The 27,736-nt window shown below is 41.5% G+C and overlaps 1 protein-coding gene across 5 annotated transcripts; it reads right to left on the reverse strand.

Moving 5' to 3' along the window:
- Positions 1-3,212: 3,212 nt before the first annotated feature.
- On the reverse strand, positions 3,213-26,403 carry arhgef7a (Rho guanine nucleotide exchange factor (GEF) 7a). Of its 5 annotated transcripts, XM_070914084.1 has the most exons (23): positions 26,239-26,403; positions 22,452-22,535; positions 17,897-17,981; positions 17,599-17,732; positions 16,504-16,702; positions 16,131-16,136; positions 15,057-15,145; positions 13,979-14,073; positions 13,793-13,888; positions 13,410-13,532; positions 12,690-12,828; positions 12,557-12,616; positions 12,297-12,443; positions 11,760-11,846; positions 11,552-11,630; positions 11,330-11,469; positions 10,315-10,536; positions 10,122-10,215; positions 9,675-9,764; positions 9,027-9,206; positions 5,121-5,220; positions 4,341-4,395; positions 3,213-4,206 (listed from the first exon to the last, which is right to left on the reverse strand). In XM_070914084.1, exons 1-23 carry the CDS (start codon positions 26,401-26,403, stop codon positions 4,084-4,086), a joined length of 2,592 nt encoding a protein of 863 aa, XP_070770185.1. In that variant the 3' UTR covers positions 3,213-4,083. The 5 variants fall into 5 exon arrangements, with proteins under 5 accessions (XP_070770185.1, XP_070770184.1, XP_070770188.1 ...); XM_070914083.1 differs by lacking the exon at positions 16,131-16,136; XM_070914087.1 differs by lacking the exons at positions 9,027-9,206; positions 16,131-16,136.
- Positions 26,404-27,736: the final 1,333 nt, after the last annotated feature.

Raw genomic sequence — 27,736 nt, forward strand, 5'->3', positions numbered from 1 at the left:
ATGCTTATTCTGAGCTCCACAATAGTCGGGGGGTCTGAGCCGTATTGTGGAGCACCCACAGTGACAGGCTGTCACTCCATCCTGGTAGGAAGAAAGAGGCAGAGAGAGTGAAGACGGGCTGAGGCAGGTCAGAGCCCCGATAATACACGTCTGCCTCTTCAGTTCACAAGTTTCTCACCCACCAGACACTTGACAGGAAGAAGGCGGCTCTTAAAAGTTTGTTCTGGCAAAGTGGGAGTAGAAACAAAGGAAAGTATTACACCAATGTGCCTCCACCTGGAGAGAAGGTAACATCCGCTAAGAGATCCAGGTAAACTTCCCAGCAGCAAGGCAGTTGCTCTTTTCATGCATTATTGGGGGCTGAGTGGCAGTCGGCCAGCGAAACACTATGAGAGAGTCAGGCCAACAAGGTCAGAGCGCGGCAGGGCTGGCCCGGCTTTATCTGCAGAGATCTGCTTTGCAGGATGAATGGGAATCGTGCCTTTGTTACTATGAAGGAATATTCAACGGGAAACAAAAGGCAACTGTTTTCATTACTAATGAGTGGACAAGGTGAGAGTCACAGTGAAAAGGTTGACATCTGTGCTTATTCATCCAACAGCAGCAGGATGGGATCATCTCCCCCCACAAAGCTTGTCACAATTGTCAGCATGCAATCAATATCATTGCCATACAAACCTATCTCCTGCACTTTCGTATGGCTTTCATTTAACTCAAAATGCCACTATGTGTCATTTTCATTTCAACAGATTTCAACTTTCATTTTCAAAACTTCAGTTCAGTCAGCCGACTCATGTGGTCCAGATTTCTGAACACAGAACATGTATCCACATAAGTGATGTGAAACACTTAAAGTGAGAAACTCAGAGGCTCACAGGGAGATACTGGGGCCAAGATGGGACTTATGAAATGCTATATGAGCAACAGCAGCAGTACTGTAGGAGAGCTAAACAGACAGTAGGCAGACTTTTAAATAGACGACTTATGGCAAAGGCTGCATTGTTGCATCACATACATACAGAGATGACACCCAACAGCAAACACCAAGCTCAGCACAGCAGAGACAGAGTGCCAATAATAACTTCCACAACAAAACCATTTTAAATGACACTAGTCATAATGTGGAGCCACAGCAGCCACTGCCATCAGGCCCAGACACTGTTGGGCACCTCAGACCACCAGGGGAATATGATATCTGGAGAAATTAGAAGGATAAATCTAAATGCAGCAATCGGCTGACGTGCAACAGCAGGCTAAGACGTGTCAATTATGCAGCAGATAATCCAGGCCATGCATACCCACACAGGTGTTTTTAGTTACGAACAGCGTGTTCAGTTGCAAAAGTGGCCAAAAGTTCAGTTTAAGTTTAAACTTAAACGTTAATGCTTAAGTTTAAAGTTTAGTTGGACCTTTTTTTCCCACAGCAGACATTTTTTCTTGTCATAGTAGAAAAGGCCACAGCTGTAACTGATCACGTTAACAATGCCTCGGCTCCATTAAGTAAGCCATGACAGTGAGATAACATTCACATTACCAGGACCGTAGAACTGACACACCTAGATGGAATGCAGCTGTCATTTATATTATTAATTACACCTCTGCTTCACCTGCTAGGATATCAATATATCAAAATGACAGCTATGAAAAAGGTTCATTAAACTGACAATACTTCATGGTTTGATTAGCAGCAGTAGAGCAGTGTAAAGCCTCAGCCTCTTACTGGTATACAAGTACAAAATATAAGAAGTACAAAATATGAGAAGTACAAAAACTGTACAGAACCAAGATATACAGTTATCTGTTTGCACAAGCAGCACATACTTAGCTTGGGGAAGTGAAGCAGTTATCACAGTTTGGGAGTAGGTGGTGAAAGTCTCTTCTTCCAGCTTTGACTGACAGCTCACATGACAAATGTCTGAATCCGGAAATACCAACAACAGCAGGGAATGAACACACCTGTTCGTTAACAGGCATGCTTGTTTGTGAAATGCTACTTTAGCAGCAGCAGTGGTGTTAGCAAATAAACAGTGTAGCAGCAACATGGCAGACACAAACAGTTCAAGGAGGCCGCCTTTCGCGAAGGGTGCGTTGGATTTTCGTTGCAGTGAGTTCAATGGATCACGTGCGGGCAGAGTAGCACAATATGAGTTGTTCGGTCTGAACTAGTTCACCACCTGCTGGGTAAAACCTAAGGTAGGGTCAGTTTCAGCCAAACACTTTCTGAACAGTGCCTGATAAAGTCACTTGGCTATATTTTTTGTTCTATATTTGGACCTAGTTTAGATCAATTTGTTTGCAAGTTGACACTAGTCTTTTTCAGTTTAATTTGCAGTGATTTAGTGTTGTAAAATAATAAGATAGGCCTATTACAAAGGTCTAAGAGCAGGGTCAACACTAAAGACATGTATGACCAAATCTCGGGCGGTCACTCATATTCCTCGTTATATAATGTACACATTAATGGACCACATAGTTCCAAATATGGGGGTTAGGATCTCCAAGGGGTAAATCTGTGGGGTCACAAGATGATTAAAGGAGAAGGAAAAAAGATCTGCTACACACAATGTATTTTAGCAGGCTATTTGAAGTATTTCTTTTCTGTAATATTGCTTTTTTCTATAAAATACAGGAGACTCATGTATAAAGGGGTCACAGGCCAAAAAAGGTTTGGAACCACTGCACAAAGCCATCTAGTTTGGGAGGTGCTTTTCATGGCTGGATTAACCTGTTAGAGGACCTTGATGCATTAAATTGAAAAAAAATGTCTGGCCACTGTTGAGCACACAGAGACCAAGAAACACAATCCAAGTACTCCCAGGATGGTGTACTGCCTGGTTCTCTGTGCGTCAGTTAGTTTGATTGAACACAACATATTTAGGCACAAACTCCATGTGAGTACAATATAAACTAAGATAAATTCTAGATTTTGACACAGGGCCTCAACACATTTGCAATAAATCAAATTATGTACCACAAATTCATAGTACATATACAAAGGGGGGTCTGAGACCCCAGAGCCTGCTAGGCCAAGTTGGTAATCCAGCCTTGGTGCTTTTGTGTCTCTTTGAGTGTGTGTGTGTGTGTGTGTGTGTGTGTGTGTGTGTGTGTGTGTGTGTGTGTGTGTGTGTGTGTGTGTAACTGAGAGACAAAGACAGCAGAGTTTCCTTGTTCCCTAGTGGTGTTGGAAAAGATTTAGCACCAACTCAAAGTCATTCTTTGAAAACACATTTATTTCTCCCAAAGGACAAAGGCTCATCTTTTAGCAGTATTTACATTATACAGTACACGTTCCATATCTGTACAATTCCCTAGGATGCCTAGAAAGAACGTCAAACCGCAAAGTGGTCACAACAATAACAAAAAGGACAAAAAAGGCAAAAAAAATTAAACACGCAAAAGATGAGTTTCCTGGCACAAGCTTCACTTCAGGCTAAAAACACCAGGCTAAACACGTGTCAGGAAAGGAGAAAGAACATAAATCAATTTATAAAAAATTAAATAACATAAGAGAGGTTATGAAATGGCATGGTTTAAGTTCAGACTTTGTGAGCATGGACACCATTAAAGTACCATTTATGTACCATTGGACAACATACTGTTTAATGATTGTAAACAGAGGGAGAGGACTTCTCTCGACTTGTCTTCCAGCCACGCTGAACACTGATGATGGATGCCGAAGTGATGGTCACACCGAGGGTTAATAGTCCTCCTGTTATCATGGAATAGATGGCCAAGCCTGTTCAGCATCACACCACAGTGATTCCTGTCTTTTCACCAGAGGCGTAGTAATGACACTCCTCTTAGAGCAAACACACACATTCATCTCAAACAAGCACACAGAGTCACTCTAGTTCTCTCACTCACACACCCAACCTTAAATTATGTGTCATTGTGTGCATTTCACACACACACACACACACACACACACACACACACACACACACACACACACACACACACACACACACACACACACACACACACACACACACACACACACACACACAGTGCAAGCAAGTCCACACATACCATGCTCTCTCTTTCTCTTTTCAAAGCTTCAGGTGGAGATGGTGCGCAAGATCCTCAAAGGTTCGTCTCATCCCATGTTGGGTCATTCATGCTCTTTAACACTCTCCTCACAACCTTCTCCAGATCCTTCCGTGCTCTCTGCTCCTCCTCCAGTGACCTCTTTATCTTCTTGTTATCCTGGCAGGTAAAACATTACAAATATATTTAATTCCAACATTATGCCTACACTTACCTGAGAGTCAAACTAGCTAATTCTAACTGAAATTAGATAAATCAAACCATCATGCTCTTTCATAGAACACTTCATTCACCTGTTTCAGCTCTTGAACCTCATCCCTCAGGGCGTACACCACATCCACCAGGCTCCTTTAAGATGTTAACATTTACAGGTCAACATATCAGTGATGCCCACAACACTGGTTATTAAAGGATATGTTCACATCTTAAAACAACACTCACATGCCTATATGTACATTGCAACAGTTTTAGTTCGCGGACACATGAAACACTGTACTTAAAGTCTGGCGATATTTTATACTTTCTTTTTGTTAAGAAATCCCATGAAAAGAGCAAAACCAACAATTGATCGTACTAACAACTTGTCAGAGCCTAATAGAGCCTATTCCACTGTGTAATAGACCGTTGTTGTCCAAAGACTATTAAAAGCACATCAATGTGTCACACTGTTGCACTTAGTGACATGTTCCTTCATAACAATGAACGTGGGCTCTGTAGTGTATTTTGAGTCAGTCCAACATAAACTGTCCTTCTGTCGTAAACACTCATTAGAGCACCACATGTGTATTAATCCGCAGCTGAAAATAGTCCCAAACAAATGCACTATTTACTCCTGTTCGAGTAATGCCAGCAACAATATAAAGTGCCCAGCTGACATTTGTGGTACATACATTTGTGACCAATTTTTTCAGATTTATGTCTTCAGTAGGAACGAATGGGCTTCGGGCTAAGTGTCGCAGACAGGATATTAAAGTGTATTAACACATTGTTGGTTATGGTCTTTACATGGGGTTTACAATATGTAAAGACAGTCAATCAAGGCAAAGAAAAAGAAAGAGATTTGACAATCTTACTTTTCTTCCATTGCACTTTGTCCGTTGCGACTGGGATCCTCTGACAAGATTTTCTTCTCACCAGGGATGATCACATGCAGCCCTGTTTCCCTTCGCGGTCCTGTTTCAAAAAAGAAGAGCACTCAACAATTGGTACTTTGCTTTGGCTCATGTTGTAATCTAGTAAGGTCAGTCAGTACTGAGTCATCTTCAGTAAATTACTGAACGTCTTTCCTGGAACGAGTGACGGCATCGAAGAGAACCAAACATACACCACGATCTGTAGTAGCAGTGTGTTAGTCATGCACAGACCAGATATCAGACGAGAGCCAGAGGAAAGTGAAAGGAAATGAGAAGCTGTGGAGGTATCTGGCCAAAAACACACACACACACATTTATATTACATTTCTCTATCAATGTGAAATGAATGAGAACTCCACCATGTTCCCCAAATGACAACACACATCAAACACAACCAGATTTGCCGTTGTAACAAATCACCAGAATGCCAGCGTCTACCAAATGACAGATTTATTCAAAACTCATAATACAGCGTTTGGGACTTGGAACACTTCAGCAGTGTTGAACAAATACACCGAAGGCGCTGTTTGCTGATAAGACATGGTCACGTGTGTGAACTTAATACAGCGTTAGAGCACACAGAGGACAACGTTGGTCAAAGACAGTTGGTCTCTTCGCCCTGCCTGTCCCACATTTTGACTTAGTTTCTTAAACCACAGAATACACCTGTCACAAAGTATAGCACATGATATAAGGACAGTGATATTCTTAGATCAAATACTCATAGAAGGTAGAATGGATTTTTTTTTCTTGCTTCAGGACAACTAGTATTTACAGAAAGGGAAACTATGTGCTCTTATATTTCAAGTCCACTCTGACAGTATTCTGAGGTTGAATGAGTAGTTCACTAAGAAATGTTCCTGTATAATCACGATCTCGTTTTCTTTTTTTACCCTCAATGCTTTCAAAACACAGAAGGTGAGCATTTACACTACGAATGAGCATTTACTTTACAGTAACACTGAATACTCAAGTCTACCTGTAGGACTATATCATACACACTCTAGGTAGACAACAAAAAGTACAGAATTTAACAGATTCTATCCCCCACACCCACTGGCCCGTTACATGATTGTGCAAAATAATTCAAACACTTCATGTTATAATTTTCAGTGTAAACTTTGATACAGAGCAATAAATTGTAAAAAAGAAAACAAATGATTCTTCCAGGGATCATTTTGTAAACATTGACATACAGAATAAAATATAAATTAAAAAACGCCTGTATACAAAATAATGAATACAATAAAGAAATCATTTCAGACACAGTAAATAGTACTGTAACATGGACCAATATATTCCATATGTCGCTCACATTGCTAGCCGGAAGAGGAGATAGACTCTTAGAGGATGCCAACCTGTACTTTTAATACCAACACTGGAAAAATACTTCTTCATAAAAATAGTCATTAATGCAAGAGATAGCATGGGGAACCTTGCAAGCCAGACAACACAAAGGCATGTCTGGCTTATGAGGCCGTAGCATAGGTGCTAGTTTGTTGTTTTTGACAGTAAGCTAACCTGGTCACATTGTCAGACCCTGGTAACAGCTACACCTTAAAGGAAAAGTTCAACATTTTGAAAATTAGGCTTATTCGCTTTCTCGCCGAGAGTTTGATGACAAGATTGATACCACTCTCATGTCTATACAGTAAATATGAAGCTAGAACATGCAGCTGGTTAGCTTAGCTTAGCATAAAGACTGGACGCTGCTAGCCTAGCTAGTTTAAAGTGATGAGTTGTTATCTGTTCTCTTGGCACATAACTAGGAGACTGGATTAGGTGAAATTAGATTATGCTTTTTTGTTTTCTTTATATGAGTGAGACAAGAAAAACAATATCAATCTCATGTTTGTGTGTGAGGTATAGAGCGGGGTCGGGACATGTTTGGCCTAGCTTAGCAGGGAAACTGCTAGCCTGGCTCTGTCCAAAGGTTAAAATAATGCACCCATGAGCACCTCTAAAGCTCACTAATTAACATAATATAACTAGTTTGTTTAATTAATTCAAATAGTGAACTTTGGAGGTGATGGTAGCTGGATTTTGTTACTTTTGGACAGAGCCAGGCTAGCCGTTTACCCCTGCTTCCAGTCTGTATGCTAAGCTAAGCAGCTTCATTTTGAACAGACAGATCTGAAAGTGGTATCGATCTTAACACTCATGAAGAAAGAAAACTAGCATATTTCCCAAAATGAACTATTCCTTTAACTAGCAGAAGACATTAAACAAAAGCATCTGATTTGTATTACAGGTCTGTAGCTGTGTTAGGCTGTAGTTATAATAGTTTATAAGGGTTGGGCTGGTATGCTATGCCTGGTTTAAATTAATCTTTTTGTTTTGTTAATGCACTAACTCGAGGTTTAAAACAATATGAGTATAAATGCAACCCTGTAGAACCACTGACAGACAGCAACATTACTGGATGGAAGATCAGGTTTTAAAGGATGATGCTTAGGAGACTACACAATACAGTAAGATTATTCAGATTAATGACTTTAAGGGCCAGTTCCCCAAAAATACAAAAACATATATTTTTCACTTAACTCACTTAGAGATGGTATCTAGTGATGCAGAAAATTATCCAGATTTCCACAACATTACAATGTAGTTAACTGGAATTTAGTCTGTGGTGCTCACAGGATTTAAAAAAATAAATTGAACAGTTTCCATAGTGACACTTTAGCATGAAGTGGTTTGAATTAAACAGTTGACAGTGCAGTCTTTGGATTATCCAGAGTAATGGGGACACTGATCCTAGAAAGACACACTGGTGTTGAATTTTAAATAAATGTCTTTTTTCAAAGTTGCGAGCACCACAAGTAAAATCCTCATCACTTTGACTGTATTGGAGTTGAGGCAGAAATCTAAGAGAACAATATCTCAAAACGTAGGCAAAGAAAACTGTAAATATCTGCGTGGCTGGGTACAGCTAGAGGCAAGTGTGAAAATACATTTTTGTAAGTTGGGGTGAGCCGACCATTTAAATCAACTGCTCTTAGTGCACTAGCTTTTATCCAGCTGGAGAAAGCTTGACTAGAGATTGAAGTGTATGTGATAATCTCCTCTTTCTGTAGCAGTTATATTAAATAATAAACTGTGTTTCACAAGCTATTAAATTTAGCAAGGCTTTTGGTCATGTTGTATGTTAAATTCAATCCTGCTTAGCACTGGGAACATCATAAAAGATTCAAATTAAGAAAACAGCAAAATGTTTGGATATTTCCTTTGCATGCTGCTATATTATCAGGCAGCAGGGGCACATGTGCCTGAACCTGTGCGTGTGTGTATGGCATCTGTGCTATGTTTGAGCATACATACTCTAGAAACACATACCGGAGAGTAGTAGTACATGGTAAATAGAATACACTCGTTCCTGAATTACATCTGAATATCAGACAGGAAAAGCTCAGTCCCCATCTCTCCCTCCCCTGGTTATCCCTCCCCTATATTCCACTCCAACATCCCTGCACTCCCTGCGGAGAGGGTCCGCCACATTTATGGTCAAACAAGGGGAGTGGTCACATTCAAGATAAATAAACAAGAATTACCAAACACTTACTGCATGACAACTACACATAGAGAGGAGGCACATAAAAGGGAAAGTGGCAAAGGCAACAGGGAGATGCTTAAAACATCTTAAAACAAACAGCCTAAAAATAAATAAACCAAATAAGTTAACAAAAGAAATGAACAAATATATAATAGAAAATAAATAGATAAATTAAAAAAATCTAGTTTCTTTTAATACATTGAAGGTAAAAGAGGTAAGCGCGCTGTACGTTACATTGCAGCACAGCGTGGCAGTACTGTACGTTCTTTAGTTCTGGTGAGAGATGCAGCTCTTGCGCGGCACTGAACCCATCCTGTAACTGTGGGTGGTCCAGATGGAGTCATAGTCAGAGTCCTCCGAAAGGTCAGAGGACAATTCTGGCCGTGACACGCTGCTACGGCGGCCCGGCGAGTCCATACAGGACCGGTCCACGTCGGCCAGCACGTGGTTGTGCATCAGGTCGGTGCCCTGCCAGGCTGGACGGGCGAGCCAAGTTTGGCGGTGACGTTGCGAATGTAGAGGGAGGAAATGGTGGGCGAAAAAAAGGAGTGACGGGGGGCAGAAGGAGGAGGAGGTAGCATATGCAGCACGCAACAAATGGTAAATCATAACAACCAATGAGAGATGCAGGGTGGGATGATGGAGCAAACCAGATTATATGGAGAAAAAAATTGTAGTACAGTATGGAGGAAACAAAAATGGATGAAAAAGGAGAAAATGAAGGAACTCGAAGTAAACCAGAGCAATGCCAGAAGGTGAGGAGTGGAGGACAGACAGACAGAAGGAGAAGATACTGTTAGAAAGATCAGTTCAGAATACCAGTGTTAAAGAAAGGCATTGAGTAACAGAATACAGGTATAGCAGTAACAGCAAGCTCCAGTATGAACCTCTCTTCTTTTGGGCATGCACATGTACAGCGTAAGTGAGATTTTTGGTTTTCTTACTGGAGTTAAGAGTCTGCCTGGTTTTGGCACTGGTGCAGTATGCCTCAATAACTTTCAGGATCTGGGCATCTTCTTCCAGAGCAGCTGTACCTGAGAGAGAGAAGGAAAAAGGTACAAAAATAATTAATTTACATGCTCATCAGATGTCTGGTCACTGTTGCCCAACGCACAAATTACAGCATCTGCAAACATTAAAAGGACAGTGCAACATTTTGGGATGTACTCTTATTCGCTTTCTTGCCAAGAGTGAGATGATGAGATCGATACCACTCTCACAGCTGTTCGTTAAGTATGAAGGTAGATCCAGCAAACGTTCAGCTAGCCTGGCTCTGTCTAAAGTTTGTCACACTTACAGAAACAGAAATGTAAAAAACGACAATATGTGGTTTGGTGTATGTTGAGTTCATCACAAACTCTGGACGTAAATGGGAAAGATTTGAAACATACTCTTCCTCAAGGCAAATTCCTCTTCAGACTGTTTCCTCTCAGGCTTGCGCTTGGGAAGGAGTTTCTTCACACTCTTAGGACTTTTACTAAGATCCTGTAGATGGGGGGGCAGAAAAAAGAAGTGACAATTAGAAAAGCAACATAACAAAAACACATGGAGAAGTCTTAACTACATAAAAACATGGTCCCTCACCTCCTTGTAGCAGAGGGCTGCGGAGGGTCGTAAAGGGGGTGCGGGCCGCAGACAGCTCAGACTCCAGGGTTTGGGGGTGTTGGGTGGCTCCAGTGGGCCCCACATCAGGGTGCTGTGAGACGTTCCATGGGAGGAGGGGTGAGGCAGGGTGTGGTAGGTGGGAGCCACGGTCATGGCCCTCCCCTCAGCATGCCGGGATGGGGTGAGAGGGTGAGAAGGGAGCTGAGGAACAAAACAAAAAGAGCCAATGTAATAAGATTCATCATAAAACAGACAATTCTGCTCCTCCACTTAACTTCCTGATAAACACTCAGTAGATGCACCAACATATTCTGTTTAGTATGTTTTGATCAGAAAGAAACGATAGTCTTTGCTTACTTTGTAAAGCCGCTCTAATCAATATTTTTACAATTAATGAAATTGTTTTGGTTACTTTTGGGTAACTTTACTGTTTTGGTCGGAAATAGGCTGAATAGGTTGTGTTTACAGCTTGTTCCGCTGCCCCCTTGTGGCCAAAAATATTTAAGAACTATATCATTTGGCTGAACAAGGAGTGGGATAGATTGGAAAGATTTTTATGTAAAATACATTGAACACTTATTTTACATCTATTAAACCTAACTGATTCATAGATTTTAAAATTACTTTTCCGACAGTTACCTCTTGCCATGAAGCAGCCACCAACATGCAAATGGCCTATTGTAAATAAAGATATCATTATTGCTGATTGTTTATTCAAGGGATAAGGCTGAATGCTGATTGTTATGCATTTGTATTCATTTCATTGCAATGCAATCATGCATTATTCTACAAGAGAAATAAGCCACTTCACACAGGGCTACATAGTAATTTTAAATGATTGGTAGGCATTATGTGATCTGGCCTCTAATGACATATTGATTTTAGGGTTCACATGATAAAATGAACATATATATTTACAATGTTTACACCACATTAGGTATAAATGAATTGCAAGAAAATCATCTGTAAGTGGGTGTAATCATTAGCTCCTGACCGTGTGGCAGGGAACAGTGAGTGGTTTGTGGCTGGGTGCTGTGGCTGCAGTGTGTTTGATCTGTCTGGTCAGGTGCTCCACCCAGTCCTGCAGGTCCTGCTGGTTGGTGCACACCACCTGGAGACGGTCAAACATTGTGCCTGCAGGGATAGAGACAATGTTCTTGAAGGCGTTATGCGCAAATTAATTAATTACTCATCTCAGCATCTTATGTAGCCTTACCATTGAGCTCGAAGGCGTTTTTATGGGCTTCACAGTCTTCTAGTTTGGTCACTGTCATGCTGGCCAGGGGCAGTTTTCCCTGCAGAGGGAAATCATCACCTCAGAATCAAGACGCAACAGAGAGATTACCCTTCATCCACTCCATTAAGGTTAAACACTAGAGGGGGAATCGTACAGAGACTGATCTGGGGAAATGTTTATTACTGACCTGGAATATGAAGCCACTCATCCTGGGGCTGGCCGACAACATGAGGAGGACGTGAGGGAAGAGCATGAGGTAACGCTCACTCTTCTCCTGACAAATAGGAAGAGGTTCAAGAACGAGAGAAAAATAGAGAGGGAATGCAAGAGATGAGATCTAATCCAGTTTGTATACCAACAGTTCAGATCACAGATTCACAACGACATAAAAACCATTTCAGACAATCTCAGAGAAAAGTTACATTAGTGTGTGCATTATCTGGTGAGGAGAAATTGGCTGCTGACAACCATGCATCATCTTTACATTCATCTTGTTTGATGAACTTGAATTAAATACTAATGATGGTACCTATGGTTTTAACCCAAATGTGCTACAACGTTAATTTACTGTTGTAATCAAATAACTTTAGTTAAATGACAATAAAATGACTCATTTATACATTGTGATATTACATTCACAGCTTAAGTTAAGCAAAATGTAGTGTAGAAGCAATAATGATAGCAGTTTATAGGGGTTTATAGAGCAGGTAGATGGTGCTGGTACCTCTGAGCCAGGACTCTGGACTAAGACCTGGCTCATGTACAGCACAGAGCCCAGGGTCTTAATGTCATCCCCCTCCCACAGCCGGATGGACTCTGTGAGGATCTGCAGCTCCAGCTCCTTACGCTTCCGCACCTCCTGGCACTGAGCCTGACACAATGGAGACAAACACCTGCTTAAAGACCTGCTATGAATTTATTTCATTTCATATGAAGTCTGGTTACATGCTACGTCCGACAGGAGAGGAAGTGAGGTCAGCTTACAGACAGATTCTTGAAAGACGCCATGCACTTCAGGATGTCTGGCCGGTCAGGATGACTCTCCTGAAACAAACATGTCGATTAATAGACACACATCTTAACACAAGTGGCTCGAGACAGATGTTTAGATACACACCTCCATGTGCCTCTCCAGCTCTTTGAGTAAGTTGGGGTATTTGTCGAGTCTCATAAAGGGTTTACTGAGGCCTGTGGTCAGGGTGAGGATCCCAGGACTGACCGCACCCCTCCCCTCCATAAACTCCCCCAACACTTCACTGCAAGACGAGGAAAAGAGAGACAGACCGGGAGACAAAATAAATTATTCATTTAGCTCATTATGTAACCTCGACGACATACAATGATTTTTTCCTACCAACATCACGACCAGTTACTTCACAGCATTTTCAACCAACACACTGTTCAAAGAGAGACTAGCTGGCCTCTGTTTGACACACACTGCTAACTCTCTTTGTCATTAGGAAGGAAAATAACTTTGAAGTAAGTAAACAAAGTTATAAAAGACCAAATATACCAAAAGCTGTAAAACAACACTGAATGAAAGACCCTCAGTTGCCAGTTTATTAGGTACACCGAGCTAAAGCTAATGCAGTCTAATACAACAGCCCTGCAATAAATCCTCCTTTCATGAAGGGATAATGTTCCTTTTTTGTTTTAACTGTTTTAGAGAGTTGTTGCTTCAACTTTATGATCATTTTGGTGGCTGTTTGTGGTGTTGTTGTGAAATAACAGAAACACTTCTCCTTGAAAACAGGCTGAAAACACTTTAAAATTAGACTAAATGTAGTTGTTAGATCAGAAAATCAGAATCAGAATCAGATCAGATGTGTAAACGTACCCGTGCTGGGTTAGCACATTAACTGCAGAGGGGTGGTTGGAGCAGTAACCGGCATAAAGAGCCTTCATCTGTGGCATGAGGTTGAGGAAGAAGCCTCCCACCTTCTGCTGGCTCTCTGGAAGCCTGAAGAAAAACAAAAGATCACACACTGATAAAATGCTTTCTATGCAAACTCTTGTGCACAGATAAGAAGACAGGCCGGAGCAGAAGTATATGGAATGTGTGTTATCAGCTAAAAGCACAATATGTGATATATTCCCTCATCAATGGTTAAATCCAACCTCCCTGTAGTACAGTCTGTCCAACACTAGATGTCCCTCTGCTTATTATGAAACAGTGAGGATGCTGCTGCAGTGGGGCCGTGTGTGCGGGGAGGGACTAACTTGGTGCACTCCTCCAGCGATTGGACGAGCATCTGCTGGAAGGTGCTGATCTCCTCAAGGTTTCCCAGAATCAGAGCCACATCTGAGCTGCTCAGTCTGGAGGAAAAGACAGGACAGGTAAAGCAAAATGGTGACATGCAAAAAAGGTTCTGGTGTCATCGAGCTTTATTTGTGAAAGAGTCGTACTTGTCAACGCTCTGAAGAGGTCGCAGGTAATTCGTCAGGAGGCTCTGAAGGTCCTTGGAATATTCTGTCTCTGTTTCTAAAATGTTCTGCAACACCTGCAATAGAAAGTGAAAAAACAGTTTCAACTTAGAAAGTGTCCCTGTCTCAAGATTTGGAAGATCACAGTTTCTTTGTAGTTTATTTAATCAGTTAGTGCCACAAATCTTTAGAGTTAGAAATCCATAAAAAACATTATAACACGAAAATGTTAAAATGTAAACTTTAACTCAAACACCTAAAGAAACTACATAAACATAAGTTTTCACATATAGTGAAAACAAAATCAAAATATCAAAGTATAGCAAAGTCTAAGTTATGGGTTCCCCACTGATAAGAGTGACATCAACTACTGTGATAAACTTAAATCGTAACAAAGCATATTGCATTATATATTTCATATCAGAGGATGAGACTTGCTGGCTAATTGACAATGTTACATTTTGAAAAAAGGATCAACAAACCAAATATTTTATTTATTTAACAGTGACCTAGAGTCAGCCAAGAGAAGCCAATAAACAGACCAAAATAAATTTCCAAATAACAGTAATCATCCCACATGTTCCAGAGCAACCTACAAGATGCATCCTGCACTGTGTGTGTGTGTGTGTGTGTGTGTGTGTGTGTGTGACTATGTTTGAACTATATAAAATAATGAATTCACTTTGCTCATCATGCAGCTGTGATGACAGTCTTACAAACCACACCTGCGCTCAGCTGCAGTAACATTTTCAAGGCTATTCACAGAGCATTTTAGACAAGAGGAGATAAAGTATGTTAATGAGTTGTGTAGACGGAGCTGCGGTTGAAGAGGTCAACTCGATTTTATCCTGTTACTCTGTGTTATGTTCCAGCAAGAGAACAAATACTGAATGGAAAACGCATGGATACAGGCACAGATAAAAAACAGGCACCAATAAAAAACACAGACACAATCCTTTAATTTCAACATGTTGTTGTAGAGAAAGGAGAGACAGAGTAAGAAAGCAAAAAATGGGAAAAAAAGACTGATTTCAAATAAGTGGTTGAATTGCGTCCTTACCAAGTTATAGTACGTCTTGCTGATTGCAGAAGTGTCAAGGCCTTTAGGCGGGCTCTTCAGAGTGCCAGACTTGGGGGACACCTGTTTGTCTGTGGCCAGAGGCAAAATAAATATATTAGTGTTTAATATATTAAATGTATTTCTACCACGCATTATATCTAGTGTGACATGAAAATACTTTCAATAAGCACAATAGGTCATTTATGCAAGAAATATTATTATCATCATATAAAAGCGGACCAATAGGCAGCATTTGCTCTAGGACTGCCTCCCACTCACTTAACACTGCCACACCACTGCACATACATTGCTCTCACATAAATCACATTCATATCCAGCTGTTAATTCTGTACTTACACCTGCACTGTATATTTACACTTATACCTGCAATGCCTACTGCTGCACAGGCTGCATATATATGCAGCGAAGTGAAATGAGTATATTATATCTGTTAATACTGTTCATACTGTATATATCTTAGTGTATTCACATCTTCACTCCCAAATTAAGAAATTAGAAATATAATTGGCTGCATAAAAATATGCTATTGGCTGTAAACAACAGCAAACTCCCTGTCAAAAAAAGCGTTTTACAGCACATCTAAAGCACAAAACATCTTTACACTGCCATATCCACAGTAAATGCACATAAACGTATCATTTATCCCATGTGCAACAAGTGCTCTTCATTCTAATACGCCACAAACTGCCTCTTGTGTCCTCACATTGCTTAGCACTTCTTCATCTTGTTTTTATTCTTATTCATATCACTGTTTTCTTGCTTTTCTCAAATGAACCTTTATTGTATTCTATATTTCTTGTGTACTACCAACACTTTTATTGTCTTCAATGGTCTTATGTTTTTATTGTATTGCCTTTCTGCAAAAAATAATTTCCTCTTGTAGGACCATAAATATCCGACATGAACTAAAAGAAATATATCTATGTCGGTTGGGTGCTGATCAGAATCACAGATATCTTGATCATTGCTCCTTTTACTCACCAAAAATGATCATTAAATTGGTGGGTTGAGTAAATAAATGTCAGTGAAACAGAGGATCAGACTTTAAGCTGCCACCTCCTGCCACATGGCATCTCAACCTGTTTCACAAAAGGAAAAACAACAGACCACAGCAGGCCTGGAGAAGCAACAGATGTGGGGCTGTGTTGCTGTCACGAGGCCAGATGGAAAGGCAATGACAAAGGCAACTGTGATGTAGTGTGCTGGTTGGCAGTTTTTGCCTGAGAGGGATGTGAAAACGTCTGTTTAGCAAATTACTTAATCTTTCAAGCTGCTCTGTGATCATTAACAGACACGTGCAGGAGAGGAAGACCTATTTCAGATTATGTAGTTTGAAGGATCAAACTGACTATTTTGGAGGTTGAAACAAATACGCAATACTATAAATCAATACACTCCTGCATCGATGTTGTAATGAGGTACCTACCAGAGCCTTTGACCTCGCGGACATAGTTGCTAGGAAACCACCCAGTCCTGCCATTGAGCATCCCCTCCCACCAGCCGCCGTCCTCCTGACGAGTCACGCTGATGATGTCACCCTTTGTAAAGGTGAGCTCATCCTCGTTGGTCTGCTGGAAGGTGAAACGTGCCTTCACCAGCTGCTGTCCACTGTTTTCTGACATGTCCTGACAAACGAGGGACGGACGTCACGAGGAGGGAGAGAAGCGAAAGGGAAAGTGAGCAGAAACAGACATCAGGAGATGAACAGGTAGGAAGGTAGATGGTAGGAAGACAAGTGTCAACAAGAAGAGTTTTGCTACCAAACATCCGTTCATCAATCTTGTGAAACAAAGCTAACACTTATTGTGTAACATTTATTACTCATCATACTCTTTCCATCCCTCACAGATCTGACTATGTTGCAAACAAAACCTTTAAAGTACAATGCCACTGTGACTGCAGTTTTTGCTCCCTTTCTGCAGTGTTTACCATAACAAGCTTTATTTTCTTGTACATTTTACCATCTATAACTAGCTCTTGCTTTGACTGACTGAGTTGTGTCCGTAGTACTGTAGTGTATTTTATTGTGAGTGTTTACACAAAGCTTCCATGAAAATGCAAGTCTAAAGTGGGCGTCCTGATGTCCTTCGTGGTTAAGATGCATACCATACAATTGCAAAGTCTCAAACCTTTAACTAAGATGCCACGTTAACATTCTGCTAATTTCATTAGAGAAATTATATGTACATTAAGTGTACTATCCTGCAAGAAGAACTAAATTATAAACAGTTCTTGCTGACTTTAACTAAAGTAATTTCACACCCATGGTACACCCACAAAGGTATTTCAATTTATTGTGCCTGATTAGACCTCTTCTCAGGACCGTGTGGGCGTTGCTCTGCCAACCTTCAACATGAGCAGAAATCTAACCAGCAGGAATAACTGAAAACTAAATCTAATACATATAAACTTGGAAACAGTACTTGATTGTTACTACGTGTTAATGTTATTGTGTCTATCTTTTCAGTGACTCAGACTCATTGTGTTTTTAAACTATGCTGTTAGTGAGTGTTGACCTTACCAGACTGCGAAACTGGTTCTGCATCAGCTTGGAGGACCGGCCCAGTGAAGCCTGAGAGGACAGCGACTCAAACGACTTGATGCGAAGGGCTGAAGAGTGTCGGGCGCACACTGAATCACTGCCCACGCCGATATCTGGACAGAAAGGGCAAAATATAAATACACCAGACCTGATATCTGCAGTCAGCGCCCACACACTCTGTCATGACTGTCTTTCATAAAAAAAGAAAAGAGAAAAAAACAAAAAAAAAACACCCACAGGCATCATGTACACACACATTGCACACATTTTGACTAACCTGCAGTCACTTTATTCAGAGAAACCAGACTGCTCAGCACCTTTGAGAAGTTCAGTCCCAGCAGCAGATCACTGGCCTCAAACGGCTGTGGGTGAGAGAGGACAGAGAGAGGGAGAGCTTCAGCTTACGAGCCAGAGCGTCATCAGCAAGTGCATTTCCCTTTTAAAGCTAATCGCTTATCCCGGCGCAGTAGGCCTGTGTCACACTGCCAGCATTGAGCAGTCAATCGATAACTCTTGTTATCTTTGACAGAAGATGTGGGCGAAACACACGAGCTCAGCAGACACACATATATCTACAGCAGCTACAAACAGACACTATTTACAGCGTTCCTCCATAGTGGTTGAATTATGTGCATTACAAAAGATACTGACACAAGCTGAGTTCCCATGTCTACTTCATGAAGAGCATCGAAGGATAAGGTTGGCTATATTCTATATTTTTGACTTTATCCTACTAACAAGCCTTTGCTGTGTGGTCTGATATATAGGGTTAATTTGCGTGTTGCAATCCAATCATAATGCGGCCAGAATCAAGATAACAAGAACTCTCATCAATACCAAGTGTAAATGCAAAGGTTGATCAGATGTCATTTATCCAGACAACGGATACAGAAACATGCATTTTAACACCAAGTGTAAAATGGTGTGAAAGATCTAGGCTTGCAACTGACAATTATTTTTGTTACTGATTCATCTCTCTATTATTTGTTTGATTAGTCAAATTAATCATTCCATGAATAATAATGCCAGAAAATTGTGGAAAATGTCCATCCATCAAATGTACCTGTTTGAGTGGGGCTGAATGTGACCAAAGTAACTGTCAAGTACCACACGATGGCGTCATTGTCTGTTCAGGTGGGTAATCTTGTCTACTTATCATTTAGGTAGATAGTTCCTACTTGTTCTTCCTATATGACATTTGACGTTTGAGACGTTTGGTTATCTTTTGTTGAACGGGACAAAGGGTACGAAGTAAAAAGACATGTTTATATTTCTCAATGTAACGTCTCATTCTGGTATCGGTACAGAAACTCGGCAAGACTACTTAAAAAACATTTCAAAACGATACCCAGCCCTATGTTTGAGTTTCCTACTACAGTAACCAGCTGTTTTAGAGGAAATATGTTGCCCTTTTAAAAATGATAAACTGTTTATTTGTTATCTGTTTTTTAAGATTTATGTCATCATTTGGGACGAATGCTGCGTTTGCGTCATATGGGATGTATGGTAAAGATCAGACAACTTAAAAGGGATGATTGTAGGGTTGGTCGAGTGAGGGATAAAATTACTTGCATTGACAATATAAAGACTATATTCATTACAATTAATCACACTGAACGACGGACTCTAGCTGAAATAAGGCATCCCTGTTTGCTTGGCTTCAGGCACTTCCCGTATTATTAAGTCGGATATATTGGAGCTTTCAGAAAAGTAAAAAGTCTTTCCACAACTTGGATGTTGACGTGAACGCTATTTACAAGTCGGGGTAGGGACGTCATGAAGTGTCAACAAACAGACTAACGCAAGGAAGGCTTTGCTTTTTTCCACGGAATTTGTTGACAATAAGAAAAATGTAAAATAACACCAGCCTGATCCTAACTGCAGTAAAGAGTGTGAGCACGGTCTGTATCACTATCAGTGCGACTCTCACAGGCCTCAGTATGAATGGCAGTGATTGTATCTCTGTTGATGACTGTAGTTGTCCTCTCTCTTCCTGTGTAACGGCTTCATGTGATTAGTTACTCTCGCTTCAGTTATATTGAGGGTGAGTGACTGTGAGATATGAGTCTCTTTCATCTTCCGCTCTGATTGCAGATATGTCCTGAGGGAATATGTGAATGGCTGTGTTTGCAAGTATGTGTGTGTGTGTACAAGCTACTGAAAGACTTGCTGTCCTTAAGGAACATTCATGTGAAGGCACCCTCTTCCTCACCCGTCTACACTGGGACTGAAACTACAACTAACAGTCAGTGTTTGTACTTAACTTTTCTTTCCCACGAAAACTGCAAAAATGCTGGATCTTCCTCCATCTTAAAAAGTCATTTCAACAGATCCTCCATTAGGAAAAAAAAAAGCTACCAGCCTTCACAGCGAAACATTATGTAAATCAAAACATTCGTGCATGGAGATAATGAACATGACTAACATGACAAGCTTCGACACGTCCGCTCAGCCTCAGCATCACAGTCAGGTAATGACCCGTCAGAGCACGCTGAGTGCAACACCCCTCTGTGACTCAGCAAGCTGCAACAACGTGGTGAAACGCTCCCACACTTGACGTGATCAAGGAAATGAGTGTTTACCTGCACGGGGCATTACAACCAACTACTCCACGTACACTACAGTTAATGGGATATGGTTACAGATCACATTTCTTCATAAGAGAGTACTTAAATATACAAAATGATATTGAAATATTAATGCTTCTTCCCCTTACAGTTAGCATCCAGAGTAGTACAACTGACTACAGTGAGGACATGCAGTATGTAACGATACGGTTTAAGTGCTGACTTTCAGTTTTAAGGGTGATTGAGGGTGTTCACATCCATATTGGGTGGACACCATTGGACCTCTCTTTTTTTACAAATGGTCCTCCAATTTTAGGACAATATAACAGGACAATGGTCCTAAACATACAGACAAGGCAGCCAAGCATTTCTCTTTAAGGCCTAACAGAGGAATATTCTTCAACGGCCAAGTTAGTCACCAGACCTCAATCCAACTGATCATGTGTTTTAGTCCCTGAAGACAGAAAGCCCCAGAAACGAACAAGAAGTCAAGATCATAGCCCGACTGATGCTGGATTTTTGAGGCCAATATCGATATTTGAGAATTTGCAAAATCTGATTTGATGTATTGGCGCAGCCAATTAATTGATTATTTTGGTGGTAATGGATTAAGAGTCTCCTGTGAGTCGAGACAGATGGATCCGTGATTATTCTCAGGGTAGACGCAGGGTGAGGTTACTATTCCAGAGGGACCAGTGGGGTCATGGGAATGGGTAATGATCACTTCCTGTGGTCAAAGACATTAGGGGTTAAGGGTCAGCAATAGCAGCTGCCTAAGCGTCAGACGTGGTCTTGAATCTGCAAGAGGTATCCAACTCAGATCTAAAAAGATGAATCCTGCTGAAATATCCCCATTGGACGTGGAAACACAGCAAGGCTAACATGTTGATGCTCAGCCAAACATGCAGCTTAACTCCATTAAAAAGAGGTAGGTCAGGACTGCAAAAACAGAGCGACTATCTGTCTGTCTTTCTTGTGTAAGCGGCCACTGCTCTAATCTGCAGCCGCAGCTACCTGGGGTCAGAGCCAGCAGTGCTCTGGGCTTTGGAGAAGATCCATCTTTTGCTCTGCAGATGGTGAGCGGGAGGACTGCCATGTCCTTAACTACTTTAATCCTGCTCTGTCCGGTTCACTCAAAAAAAAAAGGTCACATATATTTGAACACACTCTTGCACGCAAGGAACACAGTGTAAAATAAATGGTGACGGTACTGAGTGCAGTATCTCCGCCAGTGAAGGCACAAATCAGCAAGACATAAAGGAGTAGTTATGATGGGGAACTTGACTATTTGTTACCAATAAAACAGCAGATTATTGCTAAACGCTGCTGCCAGAACCCGTCCCTGTAGTGAGCCAAAACAAACAGAGGCCTTTTCCAATAAAATCATGATGGATGCATTTTGTTTCCCTGGCGTTTCTGCAACGACTGACGGGCATGTTTCACACACTTCATATGACAACACTCTGTCTCACCCCATCTCCACCTCTTGTTCGGAGGCTGGAGACTCAGTCGGGTGAGGCAACACTGAGGAACACTGAGTTGTATTGTCAAACTAGGGTGGTTCAATGACCCTTCTATGCACTGGCCAACACACAGCCTTAAACAGCACACTGTCCTCCATTTGCTTGACATTATGGAGGTATTTTCACCAGCCATAACTACAACATAACCAAATACTTCTACATAGGCCTGCAAGGGTGAGGTGCTTAATCTAAGGACATGTTTAGACTTTACACCTTATAATAATAAGACTGTCATGACCTTGTTAGGACCTACTTACATAACCATGGTCCTATATTGTTCATAGCTGCAGTGGCAATTTGTTCTTGACGGCAAAATGTTTATATACGGGTTAGTGTGATGTGGTGGTGACAATAAAGCCACGAGGACAAAGCTCTGCATTAATTAGACAGCCTGCACATCACGCAGGCGCTTCTGAACGTCAGTGGGGAAACGTGAACAAGCTACAATATAATATCTTCATCACTTAGAGTTGCTTGAAGTTGCCAAAATGTGGCAAATGTATCGCCACTGGACGGACAGGGCGATCTCTCTCGGCCGGGCGATGGGTGATTGTTCCCGGCTTGCAGTTCACTCCTCCTCCCTCTGTCAGGGGCTCCATGAACCCATTGTTTATTGTACCAGTGAGTCCTCTTAAACACGCTAACTCCACATTTCAAACAGCACCTCCGGCTGTTAAAACAGCGTGGCAGAAACGCAAGGCAAGCCCAAATCTGGAAGAAGAAAAAAAAAAAAGGTACTTACCTCGACGCGAAACGATGTGCAGCCCTTGAGAAACTCCTTTATGTTGTTCAGGCACTCGCCGTCGTTTTTCGGTTCTTGGTAAATCTGGAGAGACGGAAACGCAGGTTAGAGATACACTCCCAGTTCACGCTGCGGGTTTGTGGCTTTTCACACTGCGGTTTTCCGAGAGTTCATTAGCCCTAAAAAAAAACGTATCTTCTTCAAATCTACACGCACTCTGTGTTTTGCACCGGGCCTGACCCTCCGGGAGGCTGAACGCAGATCCCGCAGCGGGGAAGTGGAGGAGGCTGGAGTGCTGGGTGGAGGGAAATGACGTTGACAAATAAGGATCCCCACTGATGCTGTTGCAGCCTATGGGTGCTTTGGTGTTTGATAATAACCTACTTCGACAAAGTGCTGAAGAAGAATTCATTCTACCCTCATTGATGCAGATAGGGTGGACAAAATATTAGAAACACCTCTCAGTATGAGGCGATACAAGTCAACAGCAGCACAATGCAGACTCCAGAGTTACCACACTGATCTTTTTGCCGATCTGTTGTATTGGACTTCATTAGTTTTAGCTAGGTGTAGGCCTACCTAATAAACTGGCAACTGAGTGTATTTCATGATTTAATACAGTATGACTGATACATCATTTGATTGATTTAGATTCTTTTTAACCAAAACATAACATAAACATTCTTAATAAGGATCCCTTACATTTGATCATTAAAGAATTGTGACTAAGATATGTACTGATCAAGATATTTTATAATTGAAAAATAAACTTGTCAATTCTCCCTGGTGGACAAACCTTTTATCTGCAATATCTGCAATAAGTTAACACTGGCTGATTCATCAGTAGCACTCTAAATACTACTACTACCTCTACTATTACTCCTACTAATAATACATAACAGGTTCCACATACCATGTGCCCCACTTTTTCCCCATTTCAGTGTTGCACTTATATAATAATGTGTATGGTGTCTCTAACATCCCTGGGCGAGTCATTCATTGGCTGGTCACATCGAGCCACTGTCTGGCCCAGATGTGGCCCTCATCTGGTTCTGTTTTGAGTTCCCATGGCCACACTTCAGTCACCACTCTGTGTGCACAGTAGAAGAAAGTAGATTCCTCCCAGTTCCATTTTGATAGAGAGATGCAAGGCCTTGATGTGAGGATGGTGGACCTGAGGAAACTGGTATGAATGCCTCAATTTCACCAGTATTGTTATTATTTTGTTTTTTTTACCAATGACAAACTCTTTTGGGGGCCAATATATAATTCCTAATGGGTTCATACAAAATATGGTACATAAAGCATGAAGTAATACTCCTCTAAACAGATGAAAAAATATCTGTCCTCCATTTAACTTACTGCACAGCTGTTTTTCCCTTCTCCACATTCCCACGTTCTCAAATCTAGGCTCAAGCACTTGTGAATTTTACTATGTTGTTAATATTTTCCAATTTTTCTCATATTTTGCATTTCCTCACACTTTCTTCTTCCATTTTCCTCAAAACATTTTGCTCGTATTTTCCTCCACTGTACTCACAATATTATCCATTCTCCAGCCTACACATTTCCCATGTTTCTCAATTTCAGTATTTCTTATATTTCCCAATTTACCTCTTGCTACTGAGAAGAGCTTGTTGTCTAAGTGTGTCCAGGGCAGAGGTTAGTCTAGGAAGCGTGCATGTAAGATTTAGAGATTTATACAGACTAGAACAATCAAAAGAGTGTGTCGTCCACCATCCTCACATCATGGCCTTGCATCTCTCCATCAAAACGGAACTGGGAGGAATCTAAAAGGCGAAGAGACCTGTTATAGCGAATTGTTAAGAACCGTGATACAGTATACACCATCTTTGGTCTATATAGCACTGATATCTACTCTGATAGCAACCGAGATCTGACCCAGCCGTGGTCCACATCTCCAACTTACTTCTACTGTGCACACAGAGTGGTGACTGAAGTGTGGCCATGGGAACTCAAAACAGAACCAGATGAGGGCCACATCTGGGCCAGACAGTGGCTCGACGTGACCAGCCAATGAATGACTCGCCCAGGGATGTTAGAGACACCATACACATTATTATATAAGCGCAACATTTAAATGGGGAAAAAGTGGGAAGCACGGCATGTGGAAAATGTTATGTATAATTATTAGTAGTAATGACAGAAGTAATGGTAGTAGTAGTATTTTGAGCACGACTGATAAATCAGCCAGGCCGAGATATCCAAAATACTCTAGGTTAATTAAAAAAGTGTCATCATTACATAGTTTGTCCACCAGAGAGCGGATACTTGGAAGCAAATTAATGGGATCCTTATGAAAAATGTGTGTTTATTGACCGGTATATCACTTTTGGACTTTTTAAACTCTCAAATATCAATATCTTTATCAACCTCAAAAATCCAGCATCTCACTGGCTGTAGTATTACCATTGTAATCAACTCATTTTGTTTAGTTTTGTCTCTTCAGATCTATTAGAGACATTGTTTTGCCTCTGGGGCTCCATTGAAGTGGCCACTGGTCTTAAGAGTTAACTTCAGAGTTACAGTCTTCTCTGACCAGGAAGGGAAAATATTTGTATTGTAATTAGATTTTTGCTATTTCATACTATTTGGATTAATGTATCATAACAATAGTTAGTGTGATAACATGGACATATTGTTATGGGGCAGGGCAGATGCATTAAACCCATGACAGTTTTACCAGTTATATGTCAATAAAACATATTAAATCCTCCCAGAATGAGATGGCAGCATATTTAACTGAATTCAGATCAGCAATATATTTATTGTCTGATTATGCCACACAGGATGAGGCACCTATTTCCTAGTTGTTTCCCCCCATGAGAGTACTTCAAATACAGCAATTTAGAGAGGCTGTCTTTTAACCTACATGAAATCCTCTCATGTGCACAAAATGGTGAAACATCATTTGGTCATGTCACGGAAATTAAACAACACCCCATTGTCAACGGGGGGGGGGGGGGGGGGGTAAAACCTGTTTTGCCATTGAACAGGCAAATGTCTCACACTTGTTGTGGAGGTGCAGGCAGCCCCGAGCAGAACATCCTCTTTTCAGGAAAACATTGCCTCCCTTAGGTGGCTGCCTACACTGGCTGACGCTATACATTGACAGGCACAAACACTGCGCTGTTTCTTTAAATGGGGAGAGGGTCCATCTCTCTGTCTGTGCGCCTTTGCAGTCAATGGCGGCCCACTCTTATTGCTGTGGTCTCTGTGTACAGATAGCTAGTCACCCCTGGCTGATCACACAGTGTGCATCAAAACACACGGACATACAAGCCACATCGCCCCTGGATTAGAGAGGAATTTAAAACGGGGGCTTGAAACGGTAACGCAGATCTGCTGAGTGTTCAGACACAGCATTGGAAGCATATTAAAGGAGGCCTTCATTATTAACACCATAGCATTAGTGGGTCTAATAGCTCCCTGATACATTAGATCAATTTTCTGTTTGCCGTGATGCCGCCGTCTTTAGAGCAGATCAATACGCAGTGGAAACATCGGCCTTTCTCTTTACGCACGCTGACAGTCGTGTGTGCCACCATATAGGCTGGTGCTGTTTTCGCAGACAATAACCCGGGCCGCCGTGACCTACAAAAGAAATCGCCTCATGGACCACTGGGCAGAAAGAGAAGCCAGACAACAAACCGCGTCGGTTTCACGGATCTGGGCAGCACACAGACACGCCGACGGGGCGGGCGGTTGGTTATGCGGAGGAGAGCGGGTGAGGGGTGGGGAGGGGGTGGGGGTGTATTGCCCTTACTTTCTCCGTGGACCCCGGGCTGAGCCGCTCCAGCAGCCTACACAAGACCACCCCATCTTTCAGGGAGGTCTGCAGAAAAGCTTCAGGATCCGAGATGGTCTTCTTCGGCGATTCCAGCACCCCGAGCGTAATCAACCACGTAACCGTCTGTTCCGCCGAATTCATGTCCAGTCACAACAGATCCTATTCAACAAAGCGGCTGTGTTTGGGTATCTTAACAGCTTGCTGCCCCGGTTACGCTGTCATCTGTGCGTTAGAACAGAAACACAATTAATCCCCCCCCCCCAAAAAAAGAAAATGATGCAGGAGATGTCGATGGGAGTAGAAACCCTCTACCTCGGGTGGATGCGGATGACGGCTGGCTGGTGGATATTCAGCAGGTCTGGTTTCCTCCCTTGAATGGTGTGTTTTTTTTCCCCCCTCTAACCTGGCAAGCTGTCAAGAGCGGTTCGCTGTGATGCGTTGAGGCAGTGGACTGCATACATGCGCATCGCAGCCGCCAGCCACTCATCCATTGGATGACATCACACAAGAGGGACAAGCCAGTCCAAGCAGTTGTTAGGGCACTTCAGCGTGACATGAAAAGGCTTTCTCTGCGTGGCTTTGCATATCCTGCTCTTTTTATCCGTTTATTATGACCGCGCCACAGGCTGTCTGTTGTTGTCTGCTGTAAACTGTGGTGTTTCGGACAGGCCGATTCAAAAGGGGAAGTCAGATAGATATAGAGCACCAGCTGCAATAATGGCCCTATATTTACATTTGGCTACATAATAAAGACATCATTTATCAAATGGTGACAAAAAAAACAGGCAGAACATTTAGTCAAGACCGCTGGATTTGAGCTGATTATGAGTAATTCTTTCTCATGGTTTTCAATCTGCCCCAAGAGAAGTGATTCCCAACCTGATAAATCTGAGGGGCCACAATATCTTTTAATTATGATCAACAAAATCATGTTCGTTTTTGACTTTTCTCTAATTGTTTGTTTCTTCTTCTTGTGAAATACTGGATACTTTCACATCTTCAGGCATCTAAATCCTTCAAATGAAACAATCGAAGGAAAAATGTGTCCATGCTGAGGCTATAACCATTATTTTTTCATGAGAAATATCATAGCATTCATTCTTTTTATGTATCTGATATCTCAGCCTGCCCCAGCTTCTGAGTCTGCATAGGATGAAAGCCACAGAAACACTCTGCTTTTCTTCGTCTTATATGATTATAAACTGGATATCTTTGGGTTGTGGACTAATAGCTGGACAAAACAAGCAAATGAAAAAAGAAAATAATCAGCAGATTAATCAATAATGAAAATAATCGTAAATTGGAGCACTAAGACATATTATATCACATCATATCATCATAGTCACACAGCCGAAATCAAGGGGGGCATTGTTTGTGTACGTGTGTGTGTGTGTGTGTGTGTGTGTTGAGGAGGTGTTATTAAACGAGCACATTATCAAGCCCTCTCACTGTGTTTGTCCTGAGGAAAAAGGAA

The sequence above is a fragment of the Enoplosus armatus genome, chromosome 11, assembly GCF_043641665.1.
Source record: "Enoplosus armatus isolate fEnoArm2 chromosome 11, fEnoArm2.hap1, whole genome shotgun sequence".
NCBI classification, from domain to species: Eukaryota; Metazoa; Chordata; class Actinopteri; order Centrarchiformes; family Enoplosidae; genus Enoplosus; species Enoplosus armatus.

Bases quoted from the DNA above. Each gene is read 5' to 3' on its own strand.
- arhgef7a (XM_070914084.1), bottom strand. From the start codon at position 26,403: ATGAATTCGGCGGAACAGACGGTTACGTGGTTGATTACGCTCGGGGTG. The intron at 22,536-26,238 runs GTAAGGGCAATA...CCGTCTCTCCAG, and splicing joins GCCCGGGGTCCACGGAGAAA to ATTTACCAAGAACCGAAAAA. The intron at 11,847-12,296 runs GTACCAGCACCA...CCTATTTGTCAG, and splicing joins TCCAGAGTCCTGGCTCAGAG to GAGAAGAGTGAGCGTTACCT.